We start from the raw sequence: 16,681 nt of genomic DNA on the forward strand, positions 1-16,681 counted from the left end.
GCCCTGCCTGGTCCATGGCCACCTCCACTTTGCTGTCCTGCATCTCTGCTGTCCCGACCCCACAGAACTGGAAACGTGTCTCAGCCCAGTGTTAATGCAGGCCCACTTTCATCAGCTGTTCAGGCTAATAGGACAAGTTGTGAACCAGAGCAAATGAGATATAAACAGGGATCTTACTCTCCCCTTCATGCTTTGGGGACAAGAAGCCCTGGCAATGAAATGGAGCAGATAGCTGGGGCAGTGAGTTGTTTGTTTGTTTAAACCATGGCAACTAAACCAAACAAAACCCAATTGTCGGGGCTCTTGGACAACGTAACTAATGGATGACATAATTAAATCTCAATTTGAATATGTTTTATAAAAATAAGGATGCATTAGAAATAATTGTGCTAGCATCTTTACTCTTTTGATAGCAATTTCTTGCTCAGAATTTTAACCTTTAGCAAGCTTTTAAAATAAGGACATCCATCACAGTGCCATCAAGGCAAGGGAGTTGAGGGAGCGGTTGCCTGCTCAGTTGGAAATCAATACTACCTTTCCAGCTGACTGTGTGGGCACCCCAGTGTTTTACAGCATGGAGTAAAATAAGTTAGTGTAAATCACCAACAGTGGTGGTTCAAGCCAGCCCACTTAACATTTAGTGGGTGCATATATGCATAGATTTCACATTCTAGCTAAGTGGTTGGTAATTTCTTAAACTGCTTTAACTCAAGTACTTGCAGTTGTTTGACTCTTTACTTAATTGCATGATTTTAATTTAGCTAAAATTTGTTTAACTATGCAATGGAGAAGATAAGCTGGAGTATCTGTGGTAACAGTGCCAGACACAGCCTTCTACGTGGAGAGGATGAACAATTTAAGCAGATATTTTGTAACTTCTACATTCATTTCTTGACACTGTGATATATTCCTCCTTGCCTTGTCCCACTTTGGTGATCACAACTGGGCAGTTGCATTAGGAAAAATGTTGTCCTTCCCATGCCCACCAGCTGCACAGACAGACAGCTAGTCTCATTCCCCTCGCTCCATCTGCCATGAAATATTACGCAGAGTTGTCGTGTTGCCCTTCTGGTAATACTGTCAGGGATGAGTCACCAGTTACTAGAGTTTATCCTTAAATAAAATGAGCCTTGGTCTTCCCTGACTTCTTTTATGAACAGTAAAGCAGTACGTTGCCATTTGTGTCACTAGTTAGTGACATCATGTTGGACTTGCAGTCTTTGTATCTTTTTCTTTTGTTGTTGATAGAAGACTGCCAGGTTGAAGAGCTTGATCCTTTTTGCTCCCTAGCATAATAAGAACACTTCTTGCATGTGTCGGAAATGGCAGCTGATAAGAAAAGATGAAGATGACTGTACGGCACTGTATTGAGAGAAAAAAGTGATTTATCTTCTCTTTGCACATTTGCGCTGTAAATCATTTAACCTTGTCTTAGAGCCCTTTTGTTTTTGCAGTTGCAGTAAAGAAACTCCACAGTGTTTATATTCATCTGTATCTTGAAATATTATTATAAAGAAGAGTAAGATGGCATTATATTGGGGACAGCTGCAAGGGTTTCTCTTATACACAGGCTGCCAGGAGCTGGAACTCAAAGAATTAATAAAAGCATAGGAAAGCTACTTGGGAATCTGTTCCTGCCGGTCACCGGCGAAACTGTGGTAGTCAGCCGAGTGCGGGTATAGGTGAGTTGAGGTAGGGAGAGGAAAATCAATATGAAATTGTCAAATCATCAGTTTCCTGATGTCACTAAAACAGCAGGGCTCATAAAGGGTGAAGCATTTGGAGTCTGAACACAACTTAATGAAATGGCAAGTGTTGACAAAAACCAAAGTATGACTGTACTGAGGACTTGTGTGAGATGCGGTGAGTGGGGATGATCTCTGAAGTAACTGTGAACACTTACAACTTGGCCTATTGAACTATTCATTCTGCATTAAATCTTATTCTGTTTATTTGGAATAAGTAGTGTAAGTCTGAAAGTATTTATGTGTCTGCATTAAGTGCAGATTTGGGCTGCCGTTTTGGTTGATGGTTGTTTTCACAACTGACATTAAAGTATTCAGTCAATCTGTAATGGCTATTCTTCAATGACATCGACGTGAGGGAGGCAGGGAATCAAATATGGGACCTGCCCTTGATTTCAGAGAGCAGCAAGAACGAAAGTCTTTATTCCAGTGGATGGCATTCTGCGGACCCATGCTCCTGGGGGAAGTTACTTACCCCCTTTTTTTGGAATGTATTCGTTTTCCAAGACACCCCCACAACGATTAGCACTGTGCTGGTATTTGGGTACTGGGACCCCAGTATGACTATGAATAGAAACAGGAGATGTCTGAAAAACAATACTGCCATGGTCAGCAATGAGAAATACACTCTGTTTTCACACGGACAGATGTTTTGCTTTGGGTTGTACAGTGAAACTGGCAGTTCTGAAACCTGCAACCTGTTTATTCAATTCATAATTCAAGGCCAGTGTAATTCCCAGTGACTATCACTGTTGTTTTCGTTATGGAGTCCTAATTCGTTGTTTCTGTGGGCACAAAAGGATTGCCGGACTCATTTGGTGTTTCAGTGCACTGTAATTTTACATAGTGCAATACTGTTGAGATTGCCTAGCTGTGTCATCTGTTGGGCTCATCACTATTACTTCCTTTTGACCTCCTCTCTGTAATTGCACATGGATGACTTACTAGCTGCCATAAAGATACTTAAATGCAACTGGGCTCATTTAAAAAAAAAAAAAAGGTGAATAGACCAAAATTATTCTCTCCGAGGTCAGTGAGGACCAACTAGGTAGCTGTTTGCTCTCTGTCAGAGCCATCTGTCACATGACAATAAGCAAGCATCGATTTCAAAAGTCCATTTGTTTTTATGACAGTTTTTACAACTTTATGGAAATTGAACCATTCCATAAAGCATAATTTTCTTCAGAAATTGGTGTTTTATAGACTTATATCCCTGTTCAGTCATTTACATTCTTAGTTGCTTTTTAGATAAAGCATAAATATAATGATGCTTTTCTCCCTTAATAAAAATCTTCAGATCTGTTTTTGTCTTTTTTTTTTCAGTATATGAAAGACTATTCATGTTTGGTACTAAAGGAAAACCTCAAGGGTTCTATGTCCAAGTTTTACGTGTCCATAGGAACCAAGTCTATAGGAGCTACAAAGGAACTAATGCTAAATGCTTTAATATTTGGCTCAAACTCATAGTTCATAATGATTTTCTAACGAGATTTTGCTACTCTTTTTATTCTTTAAGTATGAATTTTTCATAATCTGTGCTAGTTCTTAATTTAACTCATGCTTTTCTTGGAACGGTAAATCTAACACATTGAGTGAAGTTGTACAGATGTTTAGTTGTTGGAGTTTTGTGTTCAAATCCAGATTATGACCAACGTGAGCATGAGCTTTCCAATTTTGTTTCATCCTCCATGAAGGTTAATCAATGCCATATAAAGGTTCTGCTCAGGGGGAGCTAGGGATTTTTGCATACTAGATCAGACTTGAATTGCACCAGTGGATCTGTATAAGGACAACTTTGACAGCATCTATTTGCATCACTCTGCCTTTGTCGAGGCATAGTAGTCTTTTATCTTTATGAGGAGCATTTTAAAGCAGGACAAGGAGCAACATCAGGTTGGAGGGGTTGTTTGGTTGGGGGTTTTTTTGAGGCTGTATGCATTAAAACTCAAATTCCTCAATTAAATGCAACTGCTTGGCAGTTCCTATGGGTTTGTCCGGTTTACCTAAGCATCACAGGCATGGCTGCTCAAGTGTTTGTGTCCTTAGATATAAAAGCATTTATGAATTGCTTGGTTGCTTGCATACTTTTGTATGGTAATTGCCATTTAAAGATCAGCACTTTCCAGTATGTTCTGGGTGTCACTGGTTTTCCTAATTGTGAGATATCTGTAGTAATGATTCTTACCCTTACAAGTATATAAATATTTGAAATTATTTGAATTGTTATAGCATGAAATATGACAATGAAAGATCTAGGTTCAGCTGTACTAGATGAACATGAAAAGAACATGTACATGAAAAGAACAAAAGCCATCCCTAACCCATGGAGCATATCAATGAAAGTTGGCTATAACTCCAAAAAAACCTTCACAGTCAGACTATTTTGTGATTTTTATGGGGAAATATAAGGTATGACAGATGCTGGCATTCAGGAATCTTATTCCCGAGTTGAATTACTACACCGCAAAAGACAGCAGCACTGGAAAAAGATTTACAGGAAACAACATTTAGGAGAGATTGGGAGTTACTTGTCAGAAGCTGTTTTAGGAGAAAAGCCAATGAAGAGAGAGAGAGCCTATGAAGGACATTGGAATGAGAGCCTTCTCAGATCCAGGGAATGATGAACTTGAGGGGAAATCTAGATATGCAGAGAATCTGTTGTGTTGTTTTACAGTGTGTGTTCATAACTGGTTTTAGAGTTTTTTGCTCTAAAACAACCAGGAGCCTCTGTGAGAGCTCCTAAAGGAACATAAATGTAGGATCTGAGCCTAAATTGGACCTGCTGTGGTAATAAAAAATTACTCCAGTGGATTTCCCCTTTCCCTTTGTTAGGGGGGAGGTCATACGAGACCATCAGGGTGAAGCGTACCTGGGGGTGGTGGTCTCATCAGATCCAGCAAGGTGAGGACAGGCAGCTGCCTGGGAGCTGCGGGAAGAGGGATCGGAGGGGCTTGTGAGGTTTGTGTAAGCTAAGTCCGTGGCCCCATTTTACTAAAGCTGATGTTTGAGGCTGGCTGGGTTCATTGTTTGGACAGAGTGAAACTAGTCTGAAGTGGTACTTCAGGGAGTCATTGGCATGCAGACGACAGATGAACCTGTGTTTGCGGATGAGATCATGAGCAACAGGGTGGCAAGCGTTTATTTTTAATGTCATATTGATGTTGGGCTGGCTTATGAGCATGCATAGCCTGTCAACCCTGCAACACTATGTTGCACCTTTTGCCAGACAGGACTGCAGTTTACTTTTGCTAATGAAGTTGTTGTGTACAGTTGGTTCTAATGGATGTGAAGAGGTTGCCCTATTCAGTTCTATTAAGTCAAATATTTTAAACTTACTAGTTGCAGAGGATGGAAACTGTCGTAATGGATATTTTCTGGATTATAAAGACATCTTGTATATCCTGAAAGCAAGCTGAGACCACTGCTCGCAATAAAAACCAAATCAAAAAATCAAACAAGACAGAGTGGTGTTCTGTTCAATAATTACCCTGCAGTTTTACGAATCTTTTCTTATGCTTAGACAATGCCCCTTAGAGTTGGTAATCTTACAACTTTACAACAATCACAGAGCATGCCTTTGTGTGCGTTAGGTATGTGCTGAAGGGCAGAGAATAGCCTCAAAGTGGAAGGTGTCAAGAAACGTCTAAAATCAATTAACCATTATATAGCGTGTGGGAGACATTCCTTGTCTCTCTGTGAATAGTCCTCGAGACAGCGTGGCTTTCAGGCTGCCGGGAAACTGGTACATTTCCAAGTTACCGGTGGAAATTGCTTTGAACGTAGAATAAACCTGCACACACATACAAATTAGAAGAAAACAAAACATGTCGAATGAAATCTTGGCCTTATCAAAGTCAAAAGGAGTTTGCTGCTGACTTCAGTGGAACAAGAATTTTATTCATGAAGGGGGGGGGGGAAGATTTTTGAACTCTCAAATCAGAGCTAAACTGTCTGATGTAGGGGGGTTTTTTGTCACAGATACCTGCTTGTTTTCACATGTATTTGCAGGATCTGAAGGCCACAAAGTCTTTGTAATTGTGTGTCTGCAATCCCTGACTGCAATGTGCTTGCCAAAGCACACCTGGAACACTCATGCTTTTGTAACTTTCATTTCTTGTTTTTATGGTCCAGCAACATTGCTCAGGCCTGTTCAAATGAGTTGGCAATTAGTAACATAAATATAACTTGTCCAACTTGATTTGTTCTTCCCACACACACACATTCTGTGTCTGTCTCTCTCCAGCTGAACCATGTGTGGAGAGAAGAGTAGCAAGGAAGCATGCTGCGATGGGGGGGAAATGCCAGGAAGGTTTTTACCCTTTTAGCGTGAGCTATCATACATTATGGAGAGCAAAAATAAGTCGTGGCTGTGCTAGTGCAGTGTCCCTGCGAGCACACTGTCCTCGGGTGTTCCTCTGCTACGCTTGCATAGCCTGGCAAGAGTTACCATTAATTTTCGTTAAACAACCTGTAAATTGGTTGCACCTAAGCTCTTTGAAGGGTCCAGTCCCATGTGCCTGCCTAGAGCACGTCTAACAAATTCCAGATTAGACATCTCACAAAAGTCCACTGTAGATAGCTGGGATTATTTGTTGCTGGTTTAGCTTGGTTTGGTTTTAATTTATTTTTTATTTATTTTAATTTCTGCTACGAGTATAAAATTGGCCTAATAACTAGAGTGCTCCCCTGGTAAATGAGAGTTCATGCTTAACTTCTGCGACCTGGAGAGCCGTGCTGCCTCCCTGCTGAGTCCCCATGCTGTGGTGTTATTCACTCACTGCGCGGGAACCATCCAAACCTCCCTGCATCTCCCCATCTGGTGGGAGCTGTGCTGCAGCAATAAAGATGTGACTTTTGCTTGCCTAGAAAAGGGGAGAGGACTATGGGAGAGCACGGGAACCCGTAGCCTGGTGCGGGGGCACTGAGAAAAGGGTTGGAGTTGTGGTCTCTGCTGCCTGAACCGTGAGTTTTCATTTGCTGTGTTAGCAGTCTGAGCTCCAGAGAGGAGAAGGAACTCGGATAACCTCGTGGTCAATGCACAGATTTCCATGCCCTTCAGCAAGTACACCCTGCCCGCGCACTGTGCGGGTATCTAGGTCTCCGCTTGGGATTCCTCTCTGGGGGCTGACACCTCTAACGCGATCGTTACAGTCTCTGCTTCATAGGCTCCAAATGCTTTATTGGATCTGGCCCTTCATTACGCAACGGTAGGGCTGCATTACTTTGCAAGAGTAATTGGGCGTGCAGGGCTACGGGAGTGACGGATCTGTTAGATCTGTCATGGGAAGTGATGGATGCATTTGATATATCTCCTCTGGGCAATGCCAGCTCAATGCATATGCTCGGAGAAGGATTTATTTTGAAAGAAATATTTATGTTTAGTAAGTTTGAACACAATCAATGGATCCGTTAGTTTTATTTCACGTAGATGCTCACCTGAACGAGTCCTTGTTTGCAATATATTCTTGGTTAGTGTGCTCCTCCGTTAAGAAGGAATGGCTGCGTATTTCTGGCCATGTCATCGTGAGCTGTGAATGGCAAACCAAGTGACGTGTTTTGTTTGATTACTGCAGTGCCTGTGAATAGCTCAGCACTGACAGCCTGGGAGGAAAAGTACCATTAAATGCCTTGGGATAGGCGTAAGATGGGCCGCAACACTGGAAGGTTTTCTCCCCCAGCCCAGGCGTTGTGCCTCGTTTCTGAAGTTACCATCCCATTGACTTATTTGCTGGGCTGTCACATCAGCTATAGCGATGTTTTTGACGCCACTATATTTTGTGACATTTGTTCCTTAAAAAATGGGAATAAGGTCACACTAAGCAGCTGTGAATAGCCATCAACTTTCAGTCACCGGACGGCATTTGAAACAGCAGCTTTGGGTGGGGATGAAAGGCTCTGTGTCCTACTGACAGTGCCGTCAGCCAAAGGTGGAGGCAGGAATGACAAGTCTGAGATGCACATTTTAAATTGTGAGGACAGCACCTACTATGAAGATATTATTTGAAATAGTGTCTAGAGGGCAACAGGAGTGTGCTTAATTATTTAATCTTTTTTTTTATTCTGAAAACTCAATTTTTAAAAATATATTTCATCTTCTATATAGGGAAAAATATATTGGTGATTGGTTTTACTACAGTATTATCTGAAGATACAATTCCCATTCACATCCTCCAGCTGGGGATAAGTGGTACTTTATTCACAGCATGTGTCGATATTCAAGTGATGCTAACATTGGACCTGTGATTATCTGGTGGTTCAGATAAACCATCCCACAGCGGCTCCTGCGTTACCTGTGCGGTTGCTCTCAGCTGGTGTTGGTAAAGTTGAGCGAGAGCTTGAGCTAACTAATCCTGCAAAGGTAATTAGCTTAATTGTATTAAATTTTGAGGAAAAAGTAAGGAAGCATTGCTTTACGAGGTTAAAATATTGAGCATGTTTGGGAAAGAGAAAAAGCCAGTCTGTGAGAGAGCGCATTTATGACATGCCTTGCTTGCATCCGTGTATACAGGCAGGGTGATGGCTTGTAGAAAAGCATCTGCTGAGTGTGGAAATGGTAAACATCTCCGGCAGTTATTTATTTGAGAAGATAACACTTGAAGATGCAGCTAAATATGCTCCTGAGGCCTTTCTTCAACCAAAAAAAGTTTCAAATAAAAAGCTCCTTATTTTTACCCAATCGATATTTTGCATCTTACTTCACAGACATCAAGCTTACGGTTTACTTGAAACCTCAACAAAGCAGGAGAATTTCTTTCTCCTCAAAATAGTGAGAGAGTAGGTTACTACTTAGGTCATTTAACTCAGTTATAAATTACAAAATGTGAGTTATGACTAATCAGAGAAAGCAGTTCAGTATTATGAAACCAGCCTTAAGAAAAGTAATTGTCCCTTAGGTTTCAATGCTTTCTTGAAACTTGAATTGCAAAAATCACTTCTACTTAGACCAAGAATCCAATCAATTTATTAGCGAAGACGATCTTCCAGCGAATGTTTCATATCGTATCTTTTCCTGCACTCACCTTCAGCAGCACCATAATACCTGAACAGCTATCCTAAATTTTAGGAAATACTGATCTTTACATACCAATTATGGTATTCCTTATGGCTCATCCTTGTTTAATAGAACTGAAGGGAGGAAAGCTGCTGAATGGCTATTAGCTTAATAAAGAAAAGCCATTTTGAAATTCTTGTTAAATTGCAATTAGTATACAACTAAACTGAGATTTAATTACATTTTTAATTAAAGAAATAGCTATTGATTATGTCATTGAATTTGTGTTGTAGCCAGCCCTAACAAATAGCAATATTACAAGAGATCATTAAACTAGTTGTTAAAATTCCAAGTGAATGAGAAGTAGGACCGGTGTGGGTAAAAGATACAGCGATGCTGGGTAGAAGAAAAAGATAACAAACTGAGCGAAAAATACATTCGTTTCTAAAAGTTTGGTTGCTGATGGTTTTATGTGCTGCCATAATTTATTGTTATCTGTGGAACAAAAGGAAGACAAAACTGGCACAATTCTTAAATAAGAAACACAGGTAAAGTTTTATCTTGGGTCTTGAAAGCGAACAGTGATTCCTCAGATCAGCCAATATTTTTCATGAGCCTTATGTGAAGCAGCATCTAATCTGTCGTATGCGAGAAGCCTTCTGATCGCTCGGGGAGCAATCAGATCCACTACACAGACTGATATAAAGGGCAGATAAATGCCGCTAGGTCAGAGCAGTAACAGCATGGGGACTACTGACAAAAAACCACAGGCAGCTGAGGTCGAGCCGGCCACAGGGCACTGGCAGCTCACCCTGCAGCTTTCCTGCTACCATAGCATGGATCCTCTCCTGGGCACAGGGTGCAGATGCCTTGTGGTAGACAGAAAGCAATTTTCTGGACACTGGTGATGGAGAAAGGGTGTGGAAACCCCAGCTGCCCACCTAAATCCCTACAGCCACGTTTTGGCCGTGCAGGTTCCCTGTTTGTGCGTGCAGGTGGCACTGCCGACTGGATGGGTCTGTTCTTCACCAACAGCCCTTGGCTTATATGAGGCCAGTTGATGCTCTCAAGAAAGTATGTCCTAAATTCAGTTTAGACTTAATTTGACAAGCTGATCATGCTGTTAAAGGCCTGATCCTTTCTCTCCTTCTGGTTCCACCTTTACTGCTGAAAGGATCTTACTGAAGCATTTTGTTAGAGAGGGGAGCAGCCCCTACGGATGGATATCTCAGCAGCCCATTGCTTGTGGCTGAAAGCTGCTCTGAGCCGTGGAGTATAATAGGGAGATAGGGTAGACGATCTCATGGATCCTTCTATTCTGTTCATTACGATTTCTGTGCATATAAAGCCGTTTTAATCTTTTCCATTCAAATGTATTGTATCCACAGAAATGTACTCTTAATAATGACACAAGGCACGCTGCAACATGGGCAAGTTTATCGTCAGACCCTGTGACTCAGCTGGACTAAGTTATTGTTTCAAATAGAGCATTTTAGAATTAAAACTTTTTCTTGGTACAGATTTTACAGTTGAGCATATTTTGAATGTTCTGTCTCTGTATAACGCACAAAGGCTAATTTGTTAAAAGGCTCTGAGGTTTGTACAGATGTCAGCATCCAAGAGTTAGGATGTATTAGAATTAGAGATATCTCTTTATTTGACCTCGTAGTTTTATGGAGCATGATGCAGCGTTCAGTGACCTTCCTCCCCCCCGTGACCTCTTCCTCTTTTAAGTGCACAGGATAAACAAGGGGCACGAATGTGGCAAGTGCAAAGGACGTGGCAGCGGCTGGTGAGCCGCAGAAGTGTTAGGGGAAGTGTTTGGTAGCGGCACGAGCGCTCTGTAGAAATGAAAAGCAATGCCTTGTGGCGAAACCACTTTTCTAACTATATTGCTACTATTACGTGTGTCATCGTTCTCACATTCAGAATCTAGATTACAAAACATCTTCTGTATCTAACGGGTGACAAGTAAAGAAGAGTGGATTACCAAAATAGAAACTGAAAGGATCAGATAGAAACCTCAAGGGAGTAAAAAGGTTTAATGACCTGTAATCAGGATTTACCAATGGTTTGTATTTAGGTAACGGCATCACTGGTTTTTTCCAACACATGGGATACATTTTTAGTTTACTTCAGACAGGTCTCTGTTCCCTGTTACTGCTTAAGTACAGGATGTTATGATTATAGATGTAGTGACACTGTTGTTGCAGAATTGCTGCTGATAAATTATGGGGGGGTGGCAGCTGTAAATACAGCTTCTCTTGTGATTTAAGAGGGAGATGTGAAGGTGTATCGCCCAGATGCTTGATCAATGGTAAATGGGGCCAGCCTCAACATGCTAAAGCTTAAATGTCCTTGCCAGATTTTGGGATCAGAAGTTGTTGTTTCAAGCATCAACTCCTCCGGTACTGAAATAAGTAGCTGCTCGGGTCCTCCTCTTTTCCTTTCTCTTTGGCCAAGATTTATTTACCTTTGCAAGCAGGAACTGACACGCAAACCTTTTTTTCAGTAATTTTTTGAGAGACAAGAGCTTCTTCAGCAAGCTGCCAAGTCTTCAGTGTCTGTCTGTGCCACGGTGCGGTGCAACTTCATGTCATGTCCCCCGTGACCTTCCCGTTCACCCACTTAACCGGTCAGGAAATGCGCGGCCACTTGGAGCTGTGTAGTTATACTACTTGAGGCTGGAGAAACAATAAACCAGTCATTATAGATTAGTGTGATAAAAAACACCAGCAGCAAAATCAGCTGCGGTCAGGATTCACTTGACACGAAAGGGCATATAGCTTTGGTTACTCAGTCCCCTGCTTTGTAGGTGACAGTCCTGTGCAGGTAATATTCCTAATGACTGATGAGGGGCAAGAAAAATTTCAACTTGCAACGGCTAAGGTTGCAGTGATTTTAACTTGGCTCCTCTCAGAGAAACCCCACGTGTCCTGATCTGAAGGCTGATACAACCTTGGTTATTTTTTCCCTGAAGTGAGAAATGAAAATGACTGCCTCCCCAAGATCTCCCTGGAATTCAGATTAAATTTATTTGCATTGGAACTAAGGATGATATCAGGATTGGCAGACTGTGATGTGTGAATTTGCACACTTACAGGGACTCAGAACAAGAGTGAATCTCGTTAATTAAGCCAAGACATTTTAGATGGTCTGTGCCTAAAATTCAGTCCCCTTCAGTAAAAGGGACTTTCTCTTGGGTCTCTTTAATGTCACATTCCATTTACAATTGTAATAAATGCTCTAACTTGTTTCCCTCTCCCCTATCCCACAAAAAATGACAGAGAGGAATTTCATGCTAAGCCTTTGATAACGGTTCTTTCTTTTTGTTCCAGATAACTTCAAACGAGAAACGCTCAGAGAGCCTGAAGAATGATGGCGATGCTCTTATCCAAACTCTAGAGAGCCTGGCCCAAACTGCCAGGTGAGTTCCCTCAGGCTTCCAGGAATTTCCAGGGCTGAGAGTGCTCGCTTCCTCTTTTGTCTGCGATGGTCTTCTCCTGTAATCGCCTTCTGTGCAGTACAAGCTTCTCAGGTTTCTGTCCCCGGCCCCCCTCCCTACACTGCTCTCCTCCAAACTCCTCTCATTCAGAGTTTACCGTATTTCTGCTGTGGCGGCGGCAGCGGCGTGCTTTGATCCCCAGCTGCGGCGAGCCATGGTGTGCTGCACAGTCTGGCTCAATGCATGCGCACATGTGTTGATTTTATTTTTTATTTTTATTTTTTAAATATATTATTTTATTCCAAATACTTGGCCTCTGTAACCGGATACTGGTCAGTGGTTCCTGGCAGAGTGGGCTAGATGCACAATACAATGTTTGTGCCCTGTTTTAAAGTTATTGTGTTTTGTGCGCTTGCAAGCTGATTACTTTAAAATGTGCAGCTAAAGAACAGAACTACTTTTGTTTAAGAATACTTGTGGCTTCGCTGAGAAGGCACGAGACTTTGGGGAATGCCATGGCCGCCTCTGTGAGCACAGAGGTGCTAGTCCCAACAAGTTGGCCAAACCTCAGCTCATCTCCTGTAGACTTTTCCTCATCTAATCCCCCTTGGACATATGAATGAATGAATTACTGTTCTCTGCCCCTCAAAACAAATTTTACACTCCTGCCGTGGGCTGTTAGGCTGCATTTCACTCCTAGTTGAACTGAAATTCATAGAGAAATTGTAGTTTATAGATCAGTTTTTGAAATACTAAGATAATCTTTTCTGTGCTCCCAAATGCAGGCTTTATATGGGTGAGTTGTTTGGGAAAATTGGCTCCTCGACGTGATGGCAGGGTGTACGCTGTGTTGGAAGGAAGGGGGGATGTGGGCAGATGTGGAGAGGAAATGTTGGGACATGGTGAATGTGAGGAGATGCATGCTGAGGACTAACCAAACCTGTTGAGAACAGTCTGCGTCCCTCTTGCATACTCAGCTGCTGACTCACGGGTTTTCATATGATGCATTAAATTATCTAACTAAAATAAAACGTCACCTCTTCCCAGGGGAGACACTGACACCACCACTGAAGGTGACAGCTGGGAAAGATGGGCTTTTTTTCTTTTAGAACTAGTTTTCACTATATCTTGTAGCGTTTTCAGTCTGAGATGCACTAGGCAGCCCAGTTGCTGTCTTTGAGTCTGCTTTTCTGACTTCCTCTAATTGTCTGTTATCTATACGTTTCTGTACTCAGAAAACCAAGTACTACAGAGCCCAAAATAAACAGCACCCTCTTATTTGACACAAGATGCTCCGTAGACCAAATTCTAGCTGCTGCCAATGGCAAGTGTTTTGATATTTTAGGGTAAGCCAAGTTCCTCTGCTGTGCCGAGCTTGCGCGCTGCAGCAGCAACAGGGGAGCTCCACGGAGCTCACGGATTTCGTTTCCCTCCTCCCCTTATTTGGGGAACACATGTTCCCATCCATTTGCCTCCAGAGGAAACTGGGAGGGATTCAGCCTGGATCTCGGGGCTGTGATGGACTCAGATTGGCAACTGGCAGGCAGGAGAAGCCTGGGGTTAGCAAGCCTTAACCAGCTTTAGCTGAATGGCCGTTTTGTTTATGGATGTTCTGCAGTCTCCCCAGGTGCCCTTATGTGGCGTCTTTCCCAGAATATTCCTTGTGACCTAATAAACTTGGTCTCCTCACCTGTGCTTTGAACCCTGGTAAGAAGCCTCTCTGTATCTCGTGCAGAATTGGAAACATTTTAGAGAAGGCTACAACCGAGATCCTGGATCTAAGCCATTCTCTGAGTAGTCTAAACTCCCAGGCCCTTCCACCCACACATTATCACTGGGTTGCAGTGATTGAGGAGTGTTTTTGCTTTGCTCTTTTTTTGCAGACAGGTTTCTAATCTTTCGGATGCCAAGCCAAGCAGTCACGTGCCAAGAGAGGGGCGCTGCTTGACTGCAGGCTGCTTTCGGTGCTCTCCTGCTGCCGTGTAGCAGCTGTGGATCGCCAAACTCCTCCTCTGCGATACATCCTCAGCTAGTCAGAACGGGCAGTTTTGAGAGTGACGCAGAACCAACCCATTCCCCTGAGTAGCTATGTGGAATCAAATCTGCACTTTAAAGTGTGGCATCGTAGCCATTGATTTTTTTCACTGAAGACAGTTGCTGAGATGCATTTGTTTCAGATTGCTAAATTTTGTGGTTTAAACTGCTGCTCATTAAGACATTGACTTACATAGTGTGGGCTGATCATTTGGGTTTCCTGGCTAGCTCTGCGTTCCCTAAAACATGGAGCGCCGGTAGGTATTTGTTGTTTGCAGCAACTGAGGAAGTTGCAGATTGATCTACTAGTGTCCTTTCTAAGCTAAAGATGAGGGATGGTAGTCTATAAAAAAAAAATTAAATACTTGTTTCTGTGGACTGGTGGTAATGTGTTAGAGCCTCTCTTCCATAGCTAGGAAAAAATGTGTTTCCAGAAGGAAAAAAATAGGCAAAATACGTATAATAAAAACTTAGGCAAGGAAGTGAAGGGGGAAGATCCCAAACCTGGCAGAGCTCTATGTGGTGGTGCAGTTGGTCCTCCCTGCAGGAGGTGGGCTACACCTTGGGTGGACCTGCCTCGTTGCGTGGAGCACCAAGATGCTGAGGGCTGTATGTGTAAAAAAAAAAAAAAAAACCACAAAAACCAAAACCCACACTTTTCTCTCAAGCTCAAAGTGTGTGTGTGTCTGTAGATTCATGGGGGGGGGGGGCATGATAAATTGTATGTTCTTTTTACAGAGGAGATTGAATGAGGTAGCAGTTACTGTGAATTTGAGCTGAAATTAATTTTTACACAGGATTTGCTACAGGACAGAATCACTAGTTGCATGGCGCTGCTTAACAGAAAAGCAGGGTATGCAGTGCAGTTAATGGCTAGTAAGAATCTTCCAGCATAGAAAAAGACAAATGTGGGATTTGAACAAAAAGTTTTCCCCTGAGGATGTCTAATAGATGTTACTGGTTTTAATTCCTAGCTCTCATGCTGATGTTGCTGTTGCTTCCCTGGCATTTGAAATTCTGAGAACAGTGGGACATGAAAATACCAAGACTGCCAAATGAACCATTTTTTTTGACCGGCTTACCCAAATGTGCAAGTTGCTCATTCCTGCAGGAACATCTTCAAATCAGGAGAGCGGATGTAACTTAGCAAGCTGAGCTGTAGCTGTGTGTATGAATGTATGTGTGACGCTGGAGGCTTCAGGGACTTGTTTGGGGGGGTGGGGGGGTGGTATTTTTGTGTTTTTTTTTTTTTAAATCCCTGTAAGGATGAATTCTTATTACTTTACCTTGCTGGCATTATGTGATGTAGCGCAAATATTTGATAGCCAGTTTGAAAAGTGTAAATTAAATAAATAGTATAGTTATTTCACAATATAAAGTGGTTCACTATTTTAAGCTGCTGTTAGAGATGTTCATGTATTTCTCTTTTTCTGACCAGGTGAATGCCTTGGCTCTTCATTTTAAGGGGTGACCTCATGCTATGACTAGCAATATACTTCAGCTTGCACAACCAGAACCAACCCCTGTGATCACGCAGAGGCTGTGTGTATGTGGCACATATGCATGATAGATGTTTATCAGGGTTTTTTTTTTTTGGTTGTTTCCCCCCCCCCCCCCAGTAGCATGGGCTGTTTTTCATGCGAATGCGCATCCCTCAGTTGCCTAGCTCTGCACAGCTTAAGCTGCATTGGTGGCATGTCATTGTCAGCCACCAGCGCTCCTGGCCGGGGCTCCTCTTTGAAAGCTGGTGAGCTGAGCCTGGCAGTTTGTCATTTATCCCCAGTACAAGTTGATGCTCTAGGAAGCATCCTCTGGAGCTAGGAGATGCCACGGTACGTAAAGGAGTTAACTTCCATTACTCTCCATGTCCCTGAGCTAGCGTTGTGTGGCTAAGTCTGGTAGTATGACCACTTCTTTTTTTTAACATTCATCTTTCCAAGCAACAATGGCATGTTCCTGCTGCACCTGGACAGCCCTGTTCTCACATACAAGCAGACATCCGTAGGTAAACAAACCCATTTCACCTTCTATGTTTTACATCAATTTACTTTAAATATCACAATCTCTTTTCCCTAGCTTAACAGCTGGAGTTATAAAAGAGAGGAAAAGCTAGCTGCTGGCTATTCTTTGGTAAAGTGTTTTACAGTAACAGTCTTCCAGCGTGAGTGCGACTGAGCAGAACAAAGCTGAATGGCTGGGTGAGACTTGCCCCTCTACAGCCACAGTGCTGCTGCTCTGCAAACACAAGGGGAGGGGGGCAGTCTGTTTTGTAATTCCATTCAGCTCCCAGCACCCTGGGATCCTAACCCGAGCTGTGATCCTTTGCAGCCAAGACCTCCTCCGGTCTTCTGCTGGCAAACCGCTGCACGCAAGTACAGCTGCCTGGGAGCGTTTGCTCTCAGCAAGGCTGGCAACAGCTGCCCCGTGCAGATGCGTGGGGTCTATGAGCAAGCTGGCAGTTTAAGA

General features: G+C 42.6%; 1 protein-coding gene across 5 annotated transcripts in view; it reads left to right on the plus strand.

The window, feature by feature from the left end:
* The window catches only part of ULK4 (unc-51 like kinase 4), a 257,174-nt gene extending 241,564 nt beyond the window's left edge, over positions 1 to 15,610 (plus strand). For 3 of the 5 annotated variants that reach the window (XM_054814067.1, XM_054814068.1, XM_054814069.1), the window contains exons 35-36: positions 12,075 to 12,163; positions 15,190 to 15,610. In XM_054814067.1, coding sequence (XP_054670042.1) covers positions 12,075 to 12,163; positions 15,190 to 15,274 — 174 coding nt within the window. In that variant the 3' untranslated portion in view covers positions 15,275 to 15,610. The remainder of the gene's footprint in view (positions 1 to 12,074; positions 12,164 to 15,189) is intronic. The other 2 variants (XM_054814066.1, XM_054814065.1) reach the window with 1 other exon arrangement.
* The last annotated feature ends 1,071 nt before the right edge of the window (positions 15,611 to 16,681 follow it).

This window comes from Grus americana, chromosome 2 (genome assembly GCF_028858705.1).
Source record: "Grus americana isolate bGruAme1 chromosome 2, bGruAme1.mat, whole genome shotgun sequence".
Lineage (NCBI taxonomy): Eukaryota > Metazoa > Chordata > Aves > Gruiformes > Gruidae > Grus > Grus americana.